Source organism: Aotus nancymaae, unplaced genomic scaffold, assembly GCF_030222135.1.
Source record: "Aotus nancymaae isolate 86718 unplaced genomic scaffold, 86718_ANA_hifiasm-v0.15.2.pri h1tg000007l, whole genome shotgun sequence".
NCBI lineage: Eukaryota > Metazoa > Chordata > Mammalia > Primates > Aotidae > Aotus > Aotus nancymaae.
Window position 1 is genome coordinate 33,211,919 of NW_026988418.1, and position 18,348 is coordinate 33,230,266.

Below are 18,348 nucleotides of genomic sequence, written 5' to 3' on the forward strand. Positions count from 1 at the left end.
TTTCAAGATATCTGATGCTTATATTTTAGTGATATATTAGTGATAAATGAAGACACACCTTTACGTCCCCTACCTAACAGATCTATGCCTGTATCCCTACCAAACTTGCTTTAGCATGGTCTTTATGGCAATAACATTAGTTATTGCTCTGGAACAGAATAAAAATGTACTGTTTGAGGTGATAAAAATTACACTATGCAGAAAAATCTGAAGAACAATTATATGAATATCTGCAGGCTCAAATCAAGTTGCACTTCTTTTACGTAACTTTGCCAGTAATCTTATTCAGATGAATTAAATGTACTCTTTTAAAACATATCTTAATGAATATATTATCATGTTATTTTTTCCGGAAAATCAATAGAGCCATGCCTTTTGCTATACTTAGGAAAATAAGATTAAATACATCCAATTAGAATCACTCTCTCCCCAACTGCAAATTATCAATATAAGATAAAGACAGTACATACAGATGTAGACTTGCTTGTTAAAAATTGTTAGCCAATGCTAAATAAACCAAAGTATATTAACTGGAGGAAATCAAAAATTGTATAATAATCAGACCTTTCAGAGGCAGCTCTGTGACCTAGTAATAGCAGCTGAATCAGGGAAAAGGATTTGAAGAAATTAATGAAATGAGTATTTCATTGATCCATTTCAAATATTTATTTTGTTAATCTGAAGAGCTAGGATAATATATTTCTAATTGATTGATTTTAGTATTATTTAATTAATAGATGTTTTTAAAACTTACTCTATTCCTATTGTTATCAGATTTGTTCTCAAAAATAATGGGGATAGGAGGTTGTGAAAATGTGAATGGAATAAAATCTCTAACTTAAAGCAAAAATGACAGCTGAATAAAATGTTGTTTAATTTACAGTCACTTTTTTATTGGATTTTTCTTAATACAACGTTATTCTTTAACTCACAAAGCATACCTTTATTTGCTAATACCAATGCAACAATACAGCTATCTGCAGTATTAAAGGACATCACTGTCACAAAATCGGGGATTGTTCTCACCCAGTCTCACTCTAAATTATTTCTTTAATAAAACTGTAAACCCAAGAAATGTCTGTCAAAAATCTATTAAGTCAGAAGTTAAACTTGCCAAGATTAAGCCAATAGAAAGACTGGTAGATTAAAATACTTACTCCATCAATATTTGACATAGATGTTCCTTAAAACAAATGGCTGTTTTTCAGAAAACTGAGATAACTCAATAGCATTTATACTGTCTTTGCTTGGGGAGAAATCTAAAAGCAAAACTGCAGAATTAATCCAATGCCATAAAAATGTGCCTGGTTGAATATGTAACTTGAAGTCCTACATAACATGACAACTGGCAAAAATAAGGATAGTTGCCAGATAGAGATGTCAAAAAGATAAGATTTTATTTCTTGCCACTTGGCCTTTATCTGACTTACTCTACCTGTAGGTTCTTAGAAATCTTAAGGGTGAAATAAATTGTTGTCAAACTTTTATCATTATTTTTAACATCTTCCATTTGAGGAATATATGTCAGCATCATCACAAAACAAACCATAGGTTGAAAAGTGTAGACTCACCCTCAGTTTCATCATTCTATTTAAGGATGCTCCATTGTTTTTTAATTTTGGTTAATAATTTTATAAATCCATAGCTATGTTTTGTTGCTTGACATTTAATTATAGGCGAATTATGGAGATTCAATATGCCAGAGATGACTGCCTTTGTGTATCAGCCAGCTGCTATGCTAAGACACACTGAAGTGAAAGGTCCTACCACCTCACCTTTTCATCTGTCAATGGGGACACTGAAGTATATTATCAGTATCTTATCAGTATCTGACTCCAAAAAATTCAAGATCAGCAAATATTTTGAATGCCCTCTAAAAGTACTACAGTGTTCCACCAGAATGAAATGTCACCAAAATCCCGGGATAGGAGAAGGAACATCTTCCTGTTCCCTTTATTTTAAGCTGCAGAGCTTTTTTCCACGTTTGTGCAAGTTTGTCTTCTGACACTGAAATGGGAGAACATAGATTTTGGCATCAAGCTGTCCTAAACACAAATAAAGCAAGACAAAAAATTTCAGCTTAATGGGTTGTCATAATCAGAAAAAGAATATCTACAGTACATACAGTAGACACTGCACTAAGATGCTTAACATGCAAAACACTCTCATGTCATCTTCGTAACTTTATGGGACCAGGAGTTAGGGGTATGAAATTGAGGGATACTGGATTGGAATCCAGTGTCTGAGTATAGAGATTACTCTACCCACTAATTATTCTCTTCATATATCTTAGACCACCCACTCCACCCAACAAAAAAATCGGAAAGCATTATAGCATAGCCCATTGCAGTATTAACCTCAACACCAGGAATATATTTAAGATATATATATAAATATATTTGAATATATTATATATATATATATTTTATATATATATATATAAACTAGTACTTTTTGGCATGGTTTATTATTGTTTCTTTTGTTTCATTTTCAAAAGAGAAACTCAAGCACTAATCACATTTTTTAAAAGAATTTCTGAATCCTCTTCAATTTGTTTTTATTGGTCCTACGCAAATCAAAATTTTTAGAGATTTAGAAATGCATCTGTTTTCCAAACCTTCATGTTCTTTAATCTGAAACACTTACAAGTTCTTTACTGACCTTTGTGAATCTCAGAATAAAAAGAATCAGGAACACTAAGAATAACTTAAACTTTAAAAGCACTAGAGACCTTTTCATCATATTTAATTTAGCTCATTTTGTTAATTTGTTTCTCAATAACTTAGCACATCAAACTTCCTGAATATATCCTCTGTGATTTTTGTCAACCCTTCTTGGTTGATGCTGTAACCCTTTTCCACAAAATAACCTGAGTACTGTCACCAGAACCACCTGTGAAAGTGATATAACTGCTCTGAATATTGACGAGTCCAGCAAAATGATAATTACACTAATACAGGGTGCCTTGCATAGGTGATACACTAAACTATGTAGTAAACTGTAATACAAAAAAAAATCTCAACTTTTGTCTTAGTTCTTACTAAGATCTTGTCTTTTGTTTTCTTTTAAGCAGAAATTCAGGAGAACTGTTCACCTTAACTTTGTCTTTATTGGCCCTTGAGCATATTAAACTTTGCTTCTCAGTTTTTCCATCTGAGAAGAAAGGACAATGATGCTTATCTTATAGAGTGGCTTTGAAAATTAACCACAATTATGATGTAAAATGCTTATCACAGTAACTATTATTTAAGTGCTTAATTAATAGTGGCCATTATAATATTTATTATTTTGGATAAAAATCTATGTGAATTATGGATAAGCTAACTTTCATTTAGCTTTGTTCCTAACAATCGGTTGTTAATGAGGCCAAAGTCGTATGTTATCATCTCTTTGAATTAGTTATCCATGAATACAGACTCCTCTCTTCACCTAGATGGTTGTATTAAAAACATATACAGTGACAGGGATGGAGATACCATCCCTGGTATCTCCAGGGTACAAAAACAAAGATGAATCACAGAAGCTTAAAATATTAAGTCATATTAATAGTGCAGAGTAATTAGTATCATCTTGACTTATGGCAGAATGTATTTGGTTAGTTATTGTATATTCTGTTCCCATCCATAAAAGATGTCTCAACATCTGAAACAAAAGCATGATTTACTTCTTGCTTACAAATAACTTGCAAGGTACAATCTCTGTGAGCTAAACAGGATTTGAGGAAGCAAGGAGTTCAGTGATTGGTGGATTTTGAGAAGCTAGAATATTTAAGAGTTAGTTGGCAAAACTTTAACTGGGAGAAGCGTGGTTACTTGAGTGAGACTGTTGCTGACTGGCTGACTTTCAAGTAAAGTTTCTAAAGCAAGTTGTTATTGATTAATTACCACAGGTTTAAAATCAGTTTTTTCCAGTGGTTATTTTTGCTATGGCCAGTTAGACCTTCACTCTTTGTTCTCATTGCCATTAGAGTGCTATATCCCAAGCAAGACACTCAGTGTATTACATTATCTTCTTTAATCTTCACAATATTCTAATCAGCACTAATTATTATATCCACATTTTCATCTGATAAGCAGAAAGCTTAGGTACCTTGTAGAAGATTGCATAACTAAAAAGTAACAAAGCAAGGAATAAAACTCAGGTTCATTTGACTCCAAAGACTATGTTATCTGTACTGCATGTATAATTATTTTTTAATTAACTCCTGGCATTTCTATAACCACCTTCATTTCCTTAATTTTGCCATTTCAAGAATGCTATATAAATGGGGTCTGTATGTATATAACCTTTTGGGATTGGCTTTTCCAGTACACTTCTCTGGAGACTCATTCAGGTTGTTGTACGTGTCAATAGTTCTTTCCTTTTTATTGCTGAGTAGTATTCCATGGTATGGATATGTCACAGTTTGTTTATCATTTACCTATGGAAGGATATCTGGGTTATTTTCCATCTTTGGCTACTTTGAAAAAAGTTGCTATAAACATCTGTGGGCACCTTTTCCTGTCAACCTAAGTCTTCATAAGTCTCTGTGATGAATGCCCAGGAATGTAACTGCTGAATCACATGGTACTTGCATGTTCAGTTTGTAAAGAAACTACCAAACATTTTTCCAGAGTGGCTCTACCATTTTACATTGCCAGCAGCAATATATGAGTAATTTAGTTTTTCCTCATCATCTCCTGCATTTGGTGTTGGCACTGTGTTTTGTCTTAGTCATTCTGTTAGGTATGTAGTGATATATACATTTAGTGAAAATTAACTCAGATTAAGATGTAAATTATGCAAATATGATTTTAATTTCCATAATGACTAATAATATTGAACATCTTTTCATGTACTTATTTGCCTCTATCTCTATATCCTCTTTTGTAAAATGTCTCTTTGTGTCTTTTGCCCATGTTCTAAATGGATTGTTTAGCTTTTTATCATTGAGTTTGAGAATTCTTTGTATATTCTAGTACTATCTTTATCAGGTATATGATTTGCAAATGTTCTTTCCAACTGTGTAGATTGACTTTGTTTTATTCTCTTAACATTTACTGTTTAAGTCTGTGATCTATTTTGAGTTAATTTTGATATGAGACATAAGTCAAAGTTTATTTATTGTGCTTGTGGATGTCAAACTGGGCCAACACCACACTGGCTAATTTTTTTATAAAAAAATTTTAGAGATGAAGTGTTACTATGTTGTCCATGCTGGAGAATTCTTATTTAAATCTGTGATAGAAATGCCAAGTGAAACCTTTAGGGCTTGGATATTTTTTTCTGGGAGTTTTAAATTAAAGATTTTCTTTCTTGATAGTTGCAGGGCTATTCAAATTATCTATATTTTATATTGGGCGAGTTGTGGTAGTTTGTGCTTTTCAAGGAAGTGGCCCATCTTACTAGAGTTGGCAAATGTATGTTTGTAGAGTTGTTTGTGGTACTACCTTTTTATTATTATGTCTAAAGGGTTAATGATATCCTCTCTTCATTCCTAATTTTGGTTCATATGTGTCTTGCTTCTTTTTTTTCTTTTCAGCCTTGCTAGAAGCATGTTGATTTTATTGATCTTTTCAAAGAAACAACTCTTTGTTTCATTAATTTGTCAGTTGTTATTCATTTTCAATATCATTGATTTCTATTTTTCTGTTTATTAGTTCCTTCTTTTTGTTTACTTTGGGTTTATTTTACTTTTCTTTTTTCTGGGCTCTTGTGGTGGGATCTTAATGATTAAATTGATACATCTTCTTTTCTAATACATACATTTTAGGGCTATTAATTTTCCTTAGTGCTACTTTAGCTGTTCCATGAATTTTGATATGTTGTACTTTCACCTACTTAGAGTTTAATATATTGACTTATTTCCCTTGAGATTTCCTCTTTGAACTATGGATTAATTAGAAGTGTGTGTTTAGTTTTCAACTGTTTGAATATTTTTGTTTTTTCTGTTACTCATTTTTAGTTTGATTCTATTATAGTTAAAGAACACATTCTATATTATTTCAATTATTTTAAATTTGTTGAGATTTGTTATCTGTTTCAGGATATGGTCTATCTTCATAAATATTCTATGTGAACTTGAAGAGAATGTGTATTCTATAAGTGATAATTGGATATAATTAATGATATTGAATTCTACATTTTTAAATAATTTTCAGCCTAGTTTTTCCATCGGTTATTGAGAGATTGATGTTAAATTCAACTAAAATGTAGATTTTTCTATTTCTCTTTCAGTTCTATCAATTTTGTTTCAAAAATTTGCAGCTCTGTTGTTTGATGTGTACACATTTAGGATTGCTATGTTTTCTTGGTGAATTGAATCTTTTTTCATTATATAAAATCCCTCTCTGTCTCTTGTAAATTTTCTTTTGTACTGAAGTCTACTTTATCTGTTATTAATATAGTTATTTTTCTTTTCTTTCATGATCTATCTTTTTAGATTCTTTTACTTTCTACCTGCTCGTATCACTATATTTGAAGTGATTTCATATAATCTGCATATAGTTAGGTAATGTTCTTTAAGCCACTCTGCCAAAATCTATCATTGAATTTGTATATTTAGACCTTTTACATTTAAAGTAAGAATTGATACATTAAGATTTAAGTCTCAACTTAATTTTTGTTTTCTGTTTGTTTGCTTGCTTTTTGCTTTTCTGTTTTCTTTATCTTGCTTCCTTGTAGACCACCTGAACATTTTTCAGAATTCCATTTTTATTTATAGTGTTTTTAGTGTTATATATCTAGTTTTGAGTATTTTATATTTATAGTATTTTTAGTATATCTCTTTCTATAGCTATTTTAGTAGGTGCTCCTGGTATTACATTACATATACATAACTTACAAGAGTCTAGTGGTGTCATTGTTTACCAGTTCAAGTGAAGTATAGAAATCCATTATGTTCATCCTCCTCGGTGATAATTGTCCTAAATATTTTCTCGACATACATTTAAAGTTACATCAGGTGGTGCCATAATTTTTACTTCAATCATCAAACATAATTTCAAAAATTCAAGAGGGAAAAAAAGCTTTTTGCATTTACCTGTATATTTTCTTACCATGTTATTTCTTTCTTCCTAATGTTACAAGGTTTTTTTCTTTTACCATTTCCTTTCTATTTAGGAAACATCCTTTAGACATTATTCTAGGATAAGTCTGTAGCAGCAAATTACCTTTGTTTTCTTTCACTTGAGAATGTCTTTTGATTTTCCTTCCATGGATAAAGAATATTTTCACAGGTATAGGATTTCAAGCTAACAGTTATTTTCTTTCAGCCCTTGAAAAATATTATACCACTACTTCTGTCATCCATGGTTCTCAATGAGATCTCCACTATCATGAAAAGTCTTCTTCCTATATGTAAGGTGTCATTTTTTTCTCTGGCTGCTACTAAGACTTTTTCTTTGCTTTAGTTTTTAGAAGTTTAATTATAGTGTGTCTGTATTAGTGCACTTTCACACTGCTATGAAGAAATATCCAACACTGGGTAATTTATAAAGGAAGGAGATGTAATTGACTCAGTTCCACATTGCTAAGGAGGCCTCAGGAAACTTACAATCATGGCAGAAGGCAAAGGAGAAGCAGGCACCTTCTTCAAAGGGCGGCAGGACGAAGTGTGTGCAAGCAGGAGAAATGCCAGATGCTTATAAAACCATCAGATCTTGTGAGACTCACTCACTAGCATGAGAACAGCATGGAGGAAACTGCTCCCATGATCCAATTACCTCCACCTGGACCCACCCTTGACATGTGGTATTATAGGGATTATGAGGATTACCATTCAAGATGAGATTTTGGGTGAGGACACAGCCAAACCATTTCGGAGTCTATTCATAGATGTCCTTGGGTTCGTTCTATGTAGAGCTCTTGCTTCTTGAATCTGCTTCCTGCTTGCTTCTTGAATTCTTGCTTCTTGAATTTTTAAGGTTTTTTTTCTTACCAAATTGTGGAATTTTTAAGCCATTATTTTATTATGTAATTTTTCAGCCCCAACTTCTTTCTTCTCTCCTCATAACATGATTATTAGAACTTTTGTATAGTCCCACAGGTCCCTAAGACTCTGCTCATATTTTTGTCAATGTGTTTTCTCTCTGTTATTCAGATTGGATAATCTATATTGTTCTATCTTCCAGTTCACTGTTTCTTTCCTCTGTTTTTTACAATCTGCTATTAAGCCTATTCACTGACTGAGTTTTTGATTTGTCATTGTGTTTTTCAGCTCTAAAATTTCCATTTGTTTCTTCTTTATATCTTCTGTTTCTTTGCTGAGACTTTTCTTAATTTTTATATATTTTTTATTGACACAGTCTCACTCTGTCTCCCAGGCTAGAGTGCAGTGGTGTGATCAGAGTTCGTTGCAGCCTGGACCTCCTGAGCTCAGATGATTCTCCCACTTCAACCTCCCAAGTAGCTAGGGCTACAGGCTTGTATCACCACACCCAGCTAATTGTTTTATTTCTTGAAAAGACAGGATTTCCCTATGTTGCCCAGGCTGGTCTTGAACTCCTGGCCTTAACTGACCCACCTGCCTCACCTTCCCAAAAGTGCTGCGATTATAGGGGTGAGCCACCATGCCCAGGCCTTTTGCTGAGACTTTATATTTCTTTGCTGATGGTTTCTAGTTTTTCATTTGTCTCAAGTGTGTGTACGTAATTGATCATTGAAGCATTTTTAAGTGGCTGCCTTAAACATAAGATAATTCTAACATAATTGTCCTCTCAGTATGAGCATCTATGGATTGTCTTGTTTTTATTTGGTTTGAGATCTTCCTGATTCTTGGTATGATGAGTGATTTTTTAATTAAAACCTGGGCACTTTTATATTATGTTATAAAACTCTGTATCTTACTTAAAGCTTCTCTCTTAGCTGCTTTCTCTGACACCACTCAAGTTGGGAAAGGGTGGGGTGCCACCTTGTTATGGCCAGATGAAGGTAGAAGTCCAATTTTTCAGTTCAGCTTTCAGTGACACTTGAGGCAAAGGCTCCTGATCATTGCTAAGAGAGGATGGAAGTTTCATCTCTCCATGTGGTCTCCACTGATACCTTGGTGGGGGTAACATCATTACCGCTGGATGATAGTGAAGTCTTGACTCTCTACAAGGCCTTCGGTGACACCACCTTATTCCTAACGTAAAGGGTGCTTCATTACTGCTGGGTATGGGTAGAAGTCCTTGTATGGTCACCACTGACAACACTGCTGAAGAGGGGCTTATTACTAGTTGATGGGAATGAATGCTCTGCCTCTTACTTGCCTTTGCTAACACCGCTCTAACAGAAGTGTTTGTGTGCTTTGTGACATCCTCATGAGGGTAGAAATCTAGGCTCAACACTTGGCTTTTGCTCACGTTATTGGGGGTGGAGCTACAATTTTTTTCTATGATGTTCAGCTGTAAAGGAGGAATTATTGTCTAAAAGCATTTTGTCTGTTAGACTGCATCTTTCCTATCCATTGGTTAGAGAGAGTAGGCTTTAGTTGGAGCATTGTTTATACTCATTGGCATTTTCAGATTGCCTGCTTCTTCAGCTCCAAGTCTGTGATATATGACACAAATATAAGTCCAGAGAACTTACCACCATGCTATGATTTTTTTTCCCCAGGTCCCGAGCTAGTCTGCCTTCTCTTTATTATTCATAGTATTCTTACATTTATTTATATACAGTGCCCAAGGTTTTTTAGTTGTATTTAATGGAAGAAATAGGGAAAAGTCCATCTACCTCATCTACCTAGAAGCAGATATCCTACTGGCCTAATTTTCAACAGCTAACCTGCATTAAAAAAAAAAAGTGGGGATGCCACAGAAAACATGATGTGAATAGAAAGTAATAGGACTAGGTTTTTGTTGTTACTGTTGTTTTATAAAACTACTGAAACCAACCTACTTATGAGTGCTAATTCCTCGAAATCAGTAAGTTATCCTTTGGAGATGATTCTGCTTCCAAACATTTTTAGAACTCTTTTGGATATAATTTTAGAGAATGAATTGTGTTCTTTGAACATTCTCAGTGGCGTAAATTGTAATCTTTGAAGGCGTTGTTTGATTTTTGGAAGCGAGCCCGGGTGGCTCAAGAGCCAAATGGGTAATAAAACAGATAACCAAATTGGGTCATACAATATACTTCTTAGTCTAACACTCTTTTTTAAAAGAACAGTGTAAACCAAATCAGTTTTATAGTGATAAAGCCATGTCTTTTATATTATACAAAACCTCCCAAATACTTCCAACTTTCACATAATAAGCCTGATTAGCTATGGGATGAATTTTGCATGAACAGTCCCATTTGCTATCAAATCAACAATTCTTTTCTGTGGATTTCGACATAAATATTTTCTTGGGTCCTATGAATATTGGAGTTTTTCCCTGTAAACTTTGATGGTTTTTTAGGGGGTCAACTTCAAAACAACATATTCTATCACTATTCTCCTCAAATACATGTTATTTTGTACAACCTCCCCTTGAAAGTTCCAAACAAATGTCAAATCTTCTCTGTTTCTTTTTACTATTCAAAATGTGTAGCCCAGGCTTTACAGAAACCTTCGTGTTCAAATTCCCCTTCGGTATGAGTCAGTGTTCTCATAGTTAGCCCTCTGCATGAATAAGTCTAATCTCTTACATTTTCTACATTTTCATCAGTTCTTTGAACTTCATCATGAACATCCTTATTACTTTTCTCAAACCTTTGTGCCAGTCAAAAACAACTTCCTCTTTACAGTCCTTCAGAACCATTATTGTCCCTCTAGATGTCTTGTCATTTATGTTTAACTTTATTAAAAATGGTGTTAATTCTTTGCTTTCTACAGTTGTCATTCTCCAACATCACTCATCATAGCCTATAGCCCAAGAAAGACAAAGAACTTCTGCTTCTGTCTGCTGCAAACAGAATGACTTTACAGCATGTTCCTGTCATGCCCACTGTTTGTTTTTCCAAGCCATATAAGAGTATGAGCTTAATCACTTCATAGTAATAGATTACTAAATACAAAACATCATTCTATTTGCTTAACTATAAAGCTCGAAGTCACATTCCCAGCATCTAAAACAAATGATAGACCTAATTCACTAAGTAGGGAATTGCCCTTTGGCAAATTCAAGAGCTGCTAAAGAAATTATTCAATATTCAATATATCCTCTCTCAACAATCTGATTCTGTTTTTTTCCTTTTCATGGTTCCTTTTCAATTCATGGTTCAATTAATGGGGGTGGGTGTCAACTTGTGGGGAAAGGGTTGTACTATAATGTAGGGTTTAAAAGGACAACCTTTGATAGACAGACTTGGTTCAAATGATGGTCCTTCCAGGTTACCAGTTGTACAAATTACTTGGGAAATTTACTTAACCTCTTCCAACCTTAGTTTTGTCCGAAGTAAAATTGAATAGTAAAAATTACCTCTTAACACTATTGTGAAGTTTAAAGAGGTAATATGTATATGCTGTTTTAGCACATTTGCACTACGTGTTTGGGTGGTAGCTATTATTTATTAAAGGCCAGTTACTTTGTCAGTCATTATAAGTAGAATATGATGCTTGCTGTCAGAGTGTTCAAAATCAGCATAATCCTGAGCTCACATCCTGTCCCATCAGAAGGAAAAAAATAAACCCGAAAAGTAAGTCTGAAGGCTGTTACACCAGGAGTTCAAGGCTGTAGTGAGCTGTGATCACACCACGGTATTCCAGCCTGGACAATAGAGTAAGACTCTGTCTCTAAAAAATAAAAATTAAAAATAAATTCCAATAACAAAGGCTATTGTAGTTCTCCACTATATAGCATTAGGTTTTCTCCCTTGAATAGACTAGTACTGCAATACTGTAATAAACAAAGTAATCCGTAAACAGTTATTAATTTTCTCATGTAGATTATACTTCATAGAAACAAGCTATGTTCTAAATCCTTCTGAGTTTGTCTGGTTGGAAAAATGCTTTGCTTATCTATATGATCACTTTCAATTAAACTGCCAGTTGTCACTCGACTGGTTCAAGCACTGACTGAAGACCCATGAATATTCTGCCAGTGGAAGCAGATATAAACTTTAAAATTAATTGATTTCTCAGTAGCCAGGCCAGTCAGCCTCAGTCAGAGAATTCCACCCAAGTTCCTCTGACTCCTGAAATCATTTTCTCTAGCTATGTAACTGATCATGCCAGTGAGTTCATTCAGAAATACAGCAGCACAGGCCAGGCACTGTGGCTCAAGCCTGTAATCCTAGCACTGTAGGAGGCCAAAGCCAGTGGATTACTTGAGGTCAGGTAATCTTCAAGTAAACCAGCCTGACCAACATGATCAGGCTGGGTATGGTGATTCAGGCCTGTAATCGCAGCTACTTGGGAGGCTGAGGCAGGAGAATCACTTGGACCTGGGAGATGGAGGATGCAGTATGCAAAGATCACGCCACTGCACTCCAACCTGGGAGATAGAATAAGACTCTGTTGCCAAAAAAAGAAAAAATACAGCAGATCAAAATGTGATACTGAGCTTATCATGGCTGCCCTCTTCTCCAAACAAAAGAACACAATGCAACTTATACCCTCTGGAAAAAAAAGAAAATATATTCCATGGCAGCAAGCAAGAATTTAACTTGCAATAAGGAAAAACTTGACCAGCGGGGTGTTCAATCTTCTAGAATGGCTGAAAAGGCTGCAATATTTCTTTCATTAAGATTTCTGAGAAGGGAATAGATACAACAGAGAAACAAATGAGGTTATCTTAGTTGTATTTATGAGGTTATAGTTCTGTAATCACTGGATATGTGTTGGAGAGAGTTGGATTGATAATTGATTTCACATTCTGCTGGTATAGGCTGAAGCCCTTTTATTGCATCTTTTCTTCCAGTTTCTCATATCTGAGATGTCTTTCCTGTTTTCGAATGTAAACAATTGTAAATGATACCAAGACAGCCAACTGGACATCTAACATGTAATCAAATGGTTATTTTGCCGTACATATTGCCAAATAATAATTTTGAATATTTTCTTTTGAGGTTGTCTCTTGTTTGGAATCCAGCAATGTATTTTTCCTCTTCAAATAATTTTTCACTTTCATTGTAGTGTGTTTTTTAAGTTGCTCTTATTTAAAAACTTTAAAATAATTAAATTTAATCTCTTCATGAATACTTATCTAATAATTATCTTTTTAATCCTCCAACCTAACTTTTTCATAGTAATCAAAAATCTTGATTAGTCGGGAAATTTCACAAGCTTTCCTAGCTAATGAATTCAAAGATTAAATTCATTTTTGAATTCAAGCCACCTATCCTTAACAGATCAAGAGGAAAGAAAATGAATTCAGGAAATAAATCCCCAGATCTTTCAATAGTAATGGATGAAGTACTAAGTACAGCACTAAAATGTATGTTTAAAATTATTTTTCATCAGCATTCATTTTCCATGTTAGACTTCCATGTTAAACCGTCCTCAGTTTAGAAGCATATTCGGGATCAGGTGCAGTAGCTCACACCTGTAATTCCAACACTGGGAGGCCAAGGCAGGCAGATCATGAGGTCAAGGTCAGGAGATTCAGACCATCCTGGTCAACATGGTGAAACCCCGTCTCTACTAAAATACAAAAAATTAGCCAGACATGCTGCCATGCGCCTGTAGTCCCAGCTACTAGGGAGGCTGAGGCAGGGGAATCACTTGAACCCAGGAGACAGAGGTTGCAGTGAGCCAAGATCACACCACTACATTCCAACCTGGTAACAGAGCAAGACTCTGTCTCAAAAAAAAAAAAAAAAAAAAAAACAAAGGCATATTCTGGCTTACCAGCTCACCTATAAGACTGCTTGCTTGGTCGGTAGAAAAGACATCAGATAGAATAATGCAAGGAGCTGGTGTTAGAATGAAGGTGAGAAAACAGGAGTCAACAAAGAAGTAGGGGTATGATCATATCATTTAAAGATGAGAGACCACAGCAAGCATACATTCTCTCCTCCACCTTTAAGAATTCAGAAATGAACATTATCACTTTAAAGAAGGGATACTTATTAATCCATCTGAAAGCTCATGACCAGATGATCTTCTGCAGGCAGAGCTGATTTTGAAGACATTTCCATAGCTAGTGCCTCCACAGGAATTTATCACATGATTAATTTTTAATGTAACTTAGATATGTCAAAGGCTGTATTTGAATAATGGTAACAATTAATAAATATTGGTTATCCTCACCTGGACAAACTTGCTTCAGAATCAGAACACTGTTTCCATCATTTTCCCCATGGTGTTACATACAATAACATCTCTCTCTCTCTCTCTGGTATATTTTGAGATGAAATACCAGATACAGCTCCCCTTTATTTTTAAGTTGTGACTAAATTTTCTTCTTGAGATTTTTCAAACTGAATTTCGTTCCCTTAAAGTGGGGTTAAAATTATCTCTGGCAAGCCAGTAGATGGCTATGAATGTATTTAATGTGACCTTGCTCCAATATTAACATAAAACCATGGTAGGCAGACCCTTACTATTTCTTCGTTATCTTTTCTGGCCATGGCTAAGAGCCCAAATGATGCCACTTTACCAGAGAGGTATTCTGTACGTGCTTTCTACTTTAATCACATCCTTTCAGCACCATGAATCTTGGCCTGACAGATTATCTTCTCCACAGGCAGGCAGCCACATCCAGACATTGATGGGGTCCCAAAGCCTTCAGCATCGCAGCCGGGAGCAGCAGCCATATGAGGGAAATATAAACAAAGTGACCATCCAGCAATTTCAGTCACCATTGCCTATTCAGATCCCCTCTTCACAGGCCACCCGGGGACCTCAGCCTGGACGGTGCTTAATTCAAACTAAAGGGCAAAGGAGTATGGATGGATATCCAGAGCAGGTGAGAAGTGTTTCTTTATTACTAATGAATTTTCAGGAAAGAAAAGTCCAAAGAATCCATGATTTGCCCTCCCTCGTTAATGTGGTCTAGGACACAACACCATCACCATGTTGAATGAGGTGGGGTCCTCTTTGTCGGGATTTTATCATTCTTTCCAGTGGTTAAGGACTACAATATATAGGGATTTGTGGTTGGTAAAATACCCATTTTACGTGAGAAAAAATTGATGGGGAAGAATAGTTTTTCCAGTACTATCCTACACCCTCTTTTACCCACTCCTAACTCCAATTTAGCTCTATAGTACAGCTTTTGAATGTTATAAAGAGTTTCAATGGATTGGGTATATTTACCAAGACCTCTAGTAAAATCTACAGTGTGAAAATAAACTGTATTATTTCCCCCATCTGTAGGAAGATATCTTTTAAAATTCCTGTCTTCTGATTGTTGAATAGTGCAAAGATAAAGCTTTACTGTGAAGATCATTATAAGGAGCAATTAGAAGGGAAATTTTTCTGACATGCTTCAAATGTTACCAATAAATGCCATGTAGCAAAAAGAATTGCACTCTTCAACCCTATCTAAAATTAGGATTTGCTTTTCCACTGTAGAATCTGTTTTAGTTCCTTAGGACTGGAAAACTGAATGGGATTGGATCTGTTGAACTTTATTAATCTTAGAAAGTAAAACATTAAGATCTTAATATACTCTTAAAATTAATTTCTCTTCATTATTTAGATAGATAGGCAACATTCCTACTGACGTTTCTAACTTTTAATATGGTCTATTAAAGTTTCATTTTATTATTACTTATCAACATTTTACATATCATTCCACCTGACTTTCTAAACATATCAAGATTAACTTCATTCTCCAGGTTTTCTCTTTATATTGTTAAGAGCCATTTATCATTTGGATTCCAGGGGCTTTAAACATCTCCTCTTTCTTAACATCCTTCTTGAAGCCTAGATTATGCACTAATCATTCTCAGAATCACAGATAATTTTTAAAGATAATTTTCTCCCTCTCCTGCTTTAATCTAGGTCAAGTGTTCAATTTAAGGTATAATAAATCAGACAAGTGCCTTTAATCAGATAATGATATGGAGTTTTTAATTCTCCAGATACTCTTAAAAGTTAATAAAATTTTAAATTATGCTTTACCAAAGGCATCTTAGGAAGTTAAAAAATTGTTCGTGCATATGACTTGCCCATAAGTATCATAACCTAGTTCTCTGATTTAGTTATTCTTATTAATAGCTACATAGTTTTTTCCTCCCAGAATCAGTGCATTTGAAAATCCACTGAAATTAATGCTGTCTGCTTCCACCTACCTTGAAAAGTAGGTTTAGTGTTAGCATTCAGTTATTCTGAACACCCTAAACTTACAAGCTATTTTAATACTATTTCCCAACAAGTATGCAAATTACATAAAGTTTGACTAGTAAGAAGATTATTAAGTTTTAAAGTTTACAAAGGTATTGAGTTTAGAATATTATGATTATTTCAGAAAAATGTATTTAGAGTAGCTCTCAAATGTTTTGATTCACAGCTTGATAACATCAAGTGCCTTTCAAACTGAGAGATAAAATTTAAGCATTCAATTGAATGCTTAAACCTGCCTGAACTATAACTCAGAATTGTAGAACTGCCTATATGTAAAGGAAAGGACTTAAATATAACAACTTTTGGTGTCCTAGGTTTTTCTGCCTTGGTTTCAGGCTTAAATGGTTTAGGATGTATTGTACATTTCAAAATAGCCAGAAGTGAGGAGTTGGAATGTTCTTAACATAGAGAAATGATAAATGCCCGTGGTGATGGATATCCTAAACACTTGACTTGATCATTACACATTCTGTGCATGTGACAAAATATCACATTCACCCCATAAATATATACAAATATTATTATGTATCAATAAAAAGGACTTCAGAGTGAAAGAAAGCCTAAAGAGCATTTAAACAACCAGTTCTGGTCCCCAAACTATGCTACCTGTCATCCCCAGTTATAAATCTTGAGTCAGTTTCTTAAAGCTATTTCCACAATTAGCCAGCTCATATTGGCACATTGTCATGTGCTCCTCTTCCCAACTACACCTTCAGTGACATAGTAATAGGTTGAAGTTGTGGGAAAAATTATACCAGGAAAATCAGCAAACACTCCGAATCAGGGCACTCCCCCAACCCCAACCAGCTAGTTTTAAATATCTTTCAGCACACCACTGATTACTACCCTGATTTCTTTCATCTCTTTTTTTTTTTTCTAACCTCTCCATTTCTTCATTTAGCTTAGTGTTCAAGAAAGAGATACTGGGACTAGGTCTCAGAATTTGGAGTTCTAGTTTCATGTTTATGTTTTTCAGCCATTTGACCTTGGCCAAGTTGTTAACTCTTCCTGAGAGTCTGTGTCTCTCCTGATAAAATGAGAACATTGCTACGCACCAACAACATTCAAAAAGAACTTGTGAAAGTCAAATAATACAGTTCTACGCGCACACACACACACATACACATAGAGTAAGCTTGGCACTGAGGGTGTAGAAACAGAAAACAGAAGAAATAGAATAGTTTAAGAATTCAAATATTTGAAGAAACTTAGTGATTATCATTCCCAACCTCCTACATCAGCAGATAGAAAAATAAGCCAAAAAACATTCAAATAGGCTGAAAGAGGTTATGTATTTCACTCTCATAATGAAACTATTTCATGCATTTTTTACTTCCCTAAATTATATTTCTTTTGAAAATTCAGACCTTTTTAATAAGAATTTGTGGTCGTGTATTTTAAAGGAAGACTTTTATTTCAAATTTAGCAAGGAAAAAAATGGAGAAAAACATGTAAAACATTTAAAGACTTTATGGAGTTTCACATGAAAATTATAGAGTAGTGATTTAAGTGCAAAGACCAATGAGGTAACATAAAATTTCTAATGTAGATTTTGGGCATATAAATCAAAACATTCTGTTTTAATAAGACATTTCTAGTGGTGCTATAAAAGAGCTGTAAAGAGAAAAGCAAAGTTCAGCTTAAATTATCTAACAACAATGGTAAATTTGGCCAGGTACAATATGGTAAAAACCTAAATCATTCAACATTTTTAAGAGCAAGGAGACACAATAAACATGGCACAAAGAAAGTCTATTCAGCATAATAAAACACAACAATTTCTGTTAAAGTAAAGCTTGGAAATTTTAAACAGTAGTCACTTATTGAAATACTACAGATTTAAAGAGTCTGATTGCAGTGAATACACATTTTTTGATTCAGGGAAAGGAAATCTGAATGAAAATAGTAAAGAAAAGGATGGCAGTTACCATATATTAAGCACCTGCTATGTGTTTTGCACTATATTTCTCACACACAAGTCTGGCATCAAGGGCATTTGACCTGTAGAGTTGCATAAGGTCCTGCACTTAAAAGGGCCCCACATTTGGATTAATGACCTGCTGTCACCATCTTGTAATTTTTAATAATTGTTGATCAAGGAGCCCATGTTTTCATTTTGCATCAGGTCCAACTATTTATATAACTGGTCCTGCTTACTTACTGTTTTATTTAAT

General features: G+C 34.4%; 1 protein-coding gene across 8 annotated transcripts in view; it reads left to right on the forward strand.

The window, feature by feature from the left end:
* Window positions 1-18,348, forward strand: part of LRRC7 (leucine rich repeat containing 7) — a 592,672-nt gene that overhangs the window by 521,602 nt on the left and 52,722 nt on the right. For all 8 annotated transcript variants that reach the window (XM_021667706.2, XM_021667707.2, XM_064372502.1 and 5 more), the window contains one exon: window positions 14,571-14,792. In XM_021667706.2, the coding sequence (XP_021523381.1) occupies window positions 14,571-14,792 (222 nt within the window). The remainder of the gene's footprint in view (window positions 1-14,570; window positions 14,793-18,348) is intronic.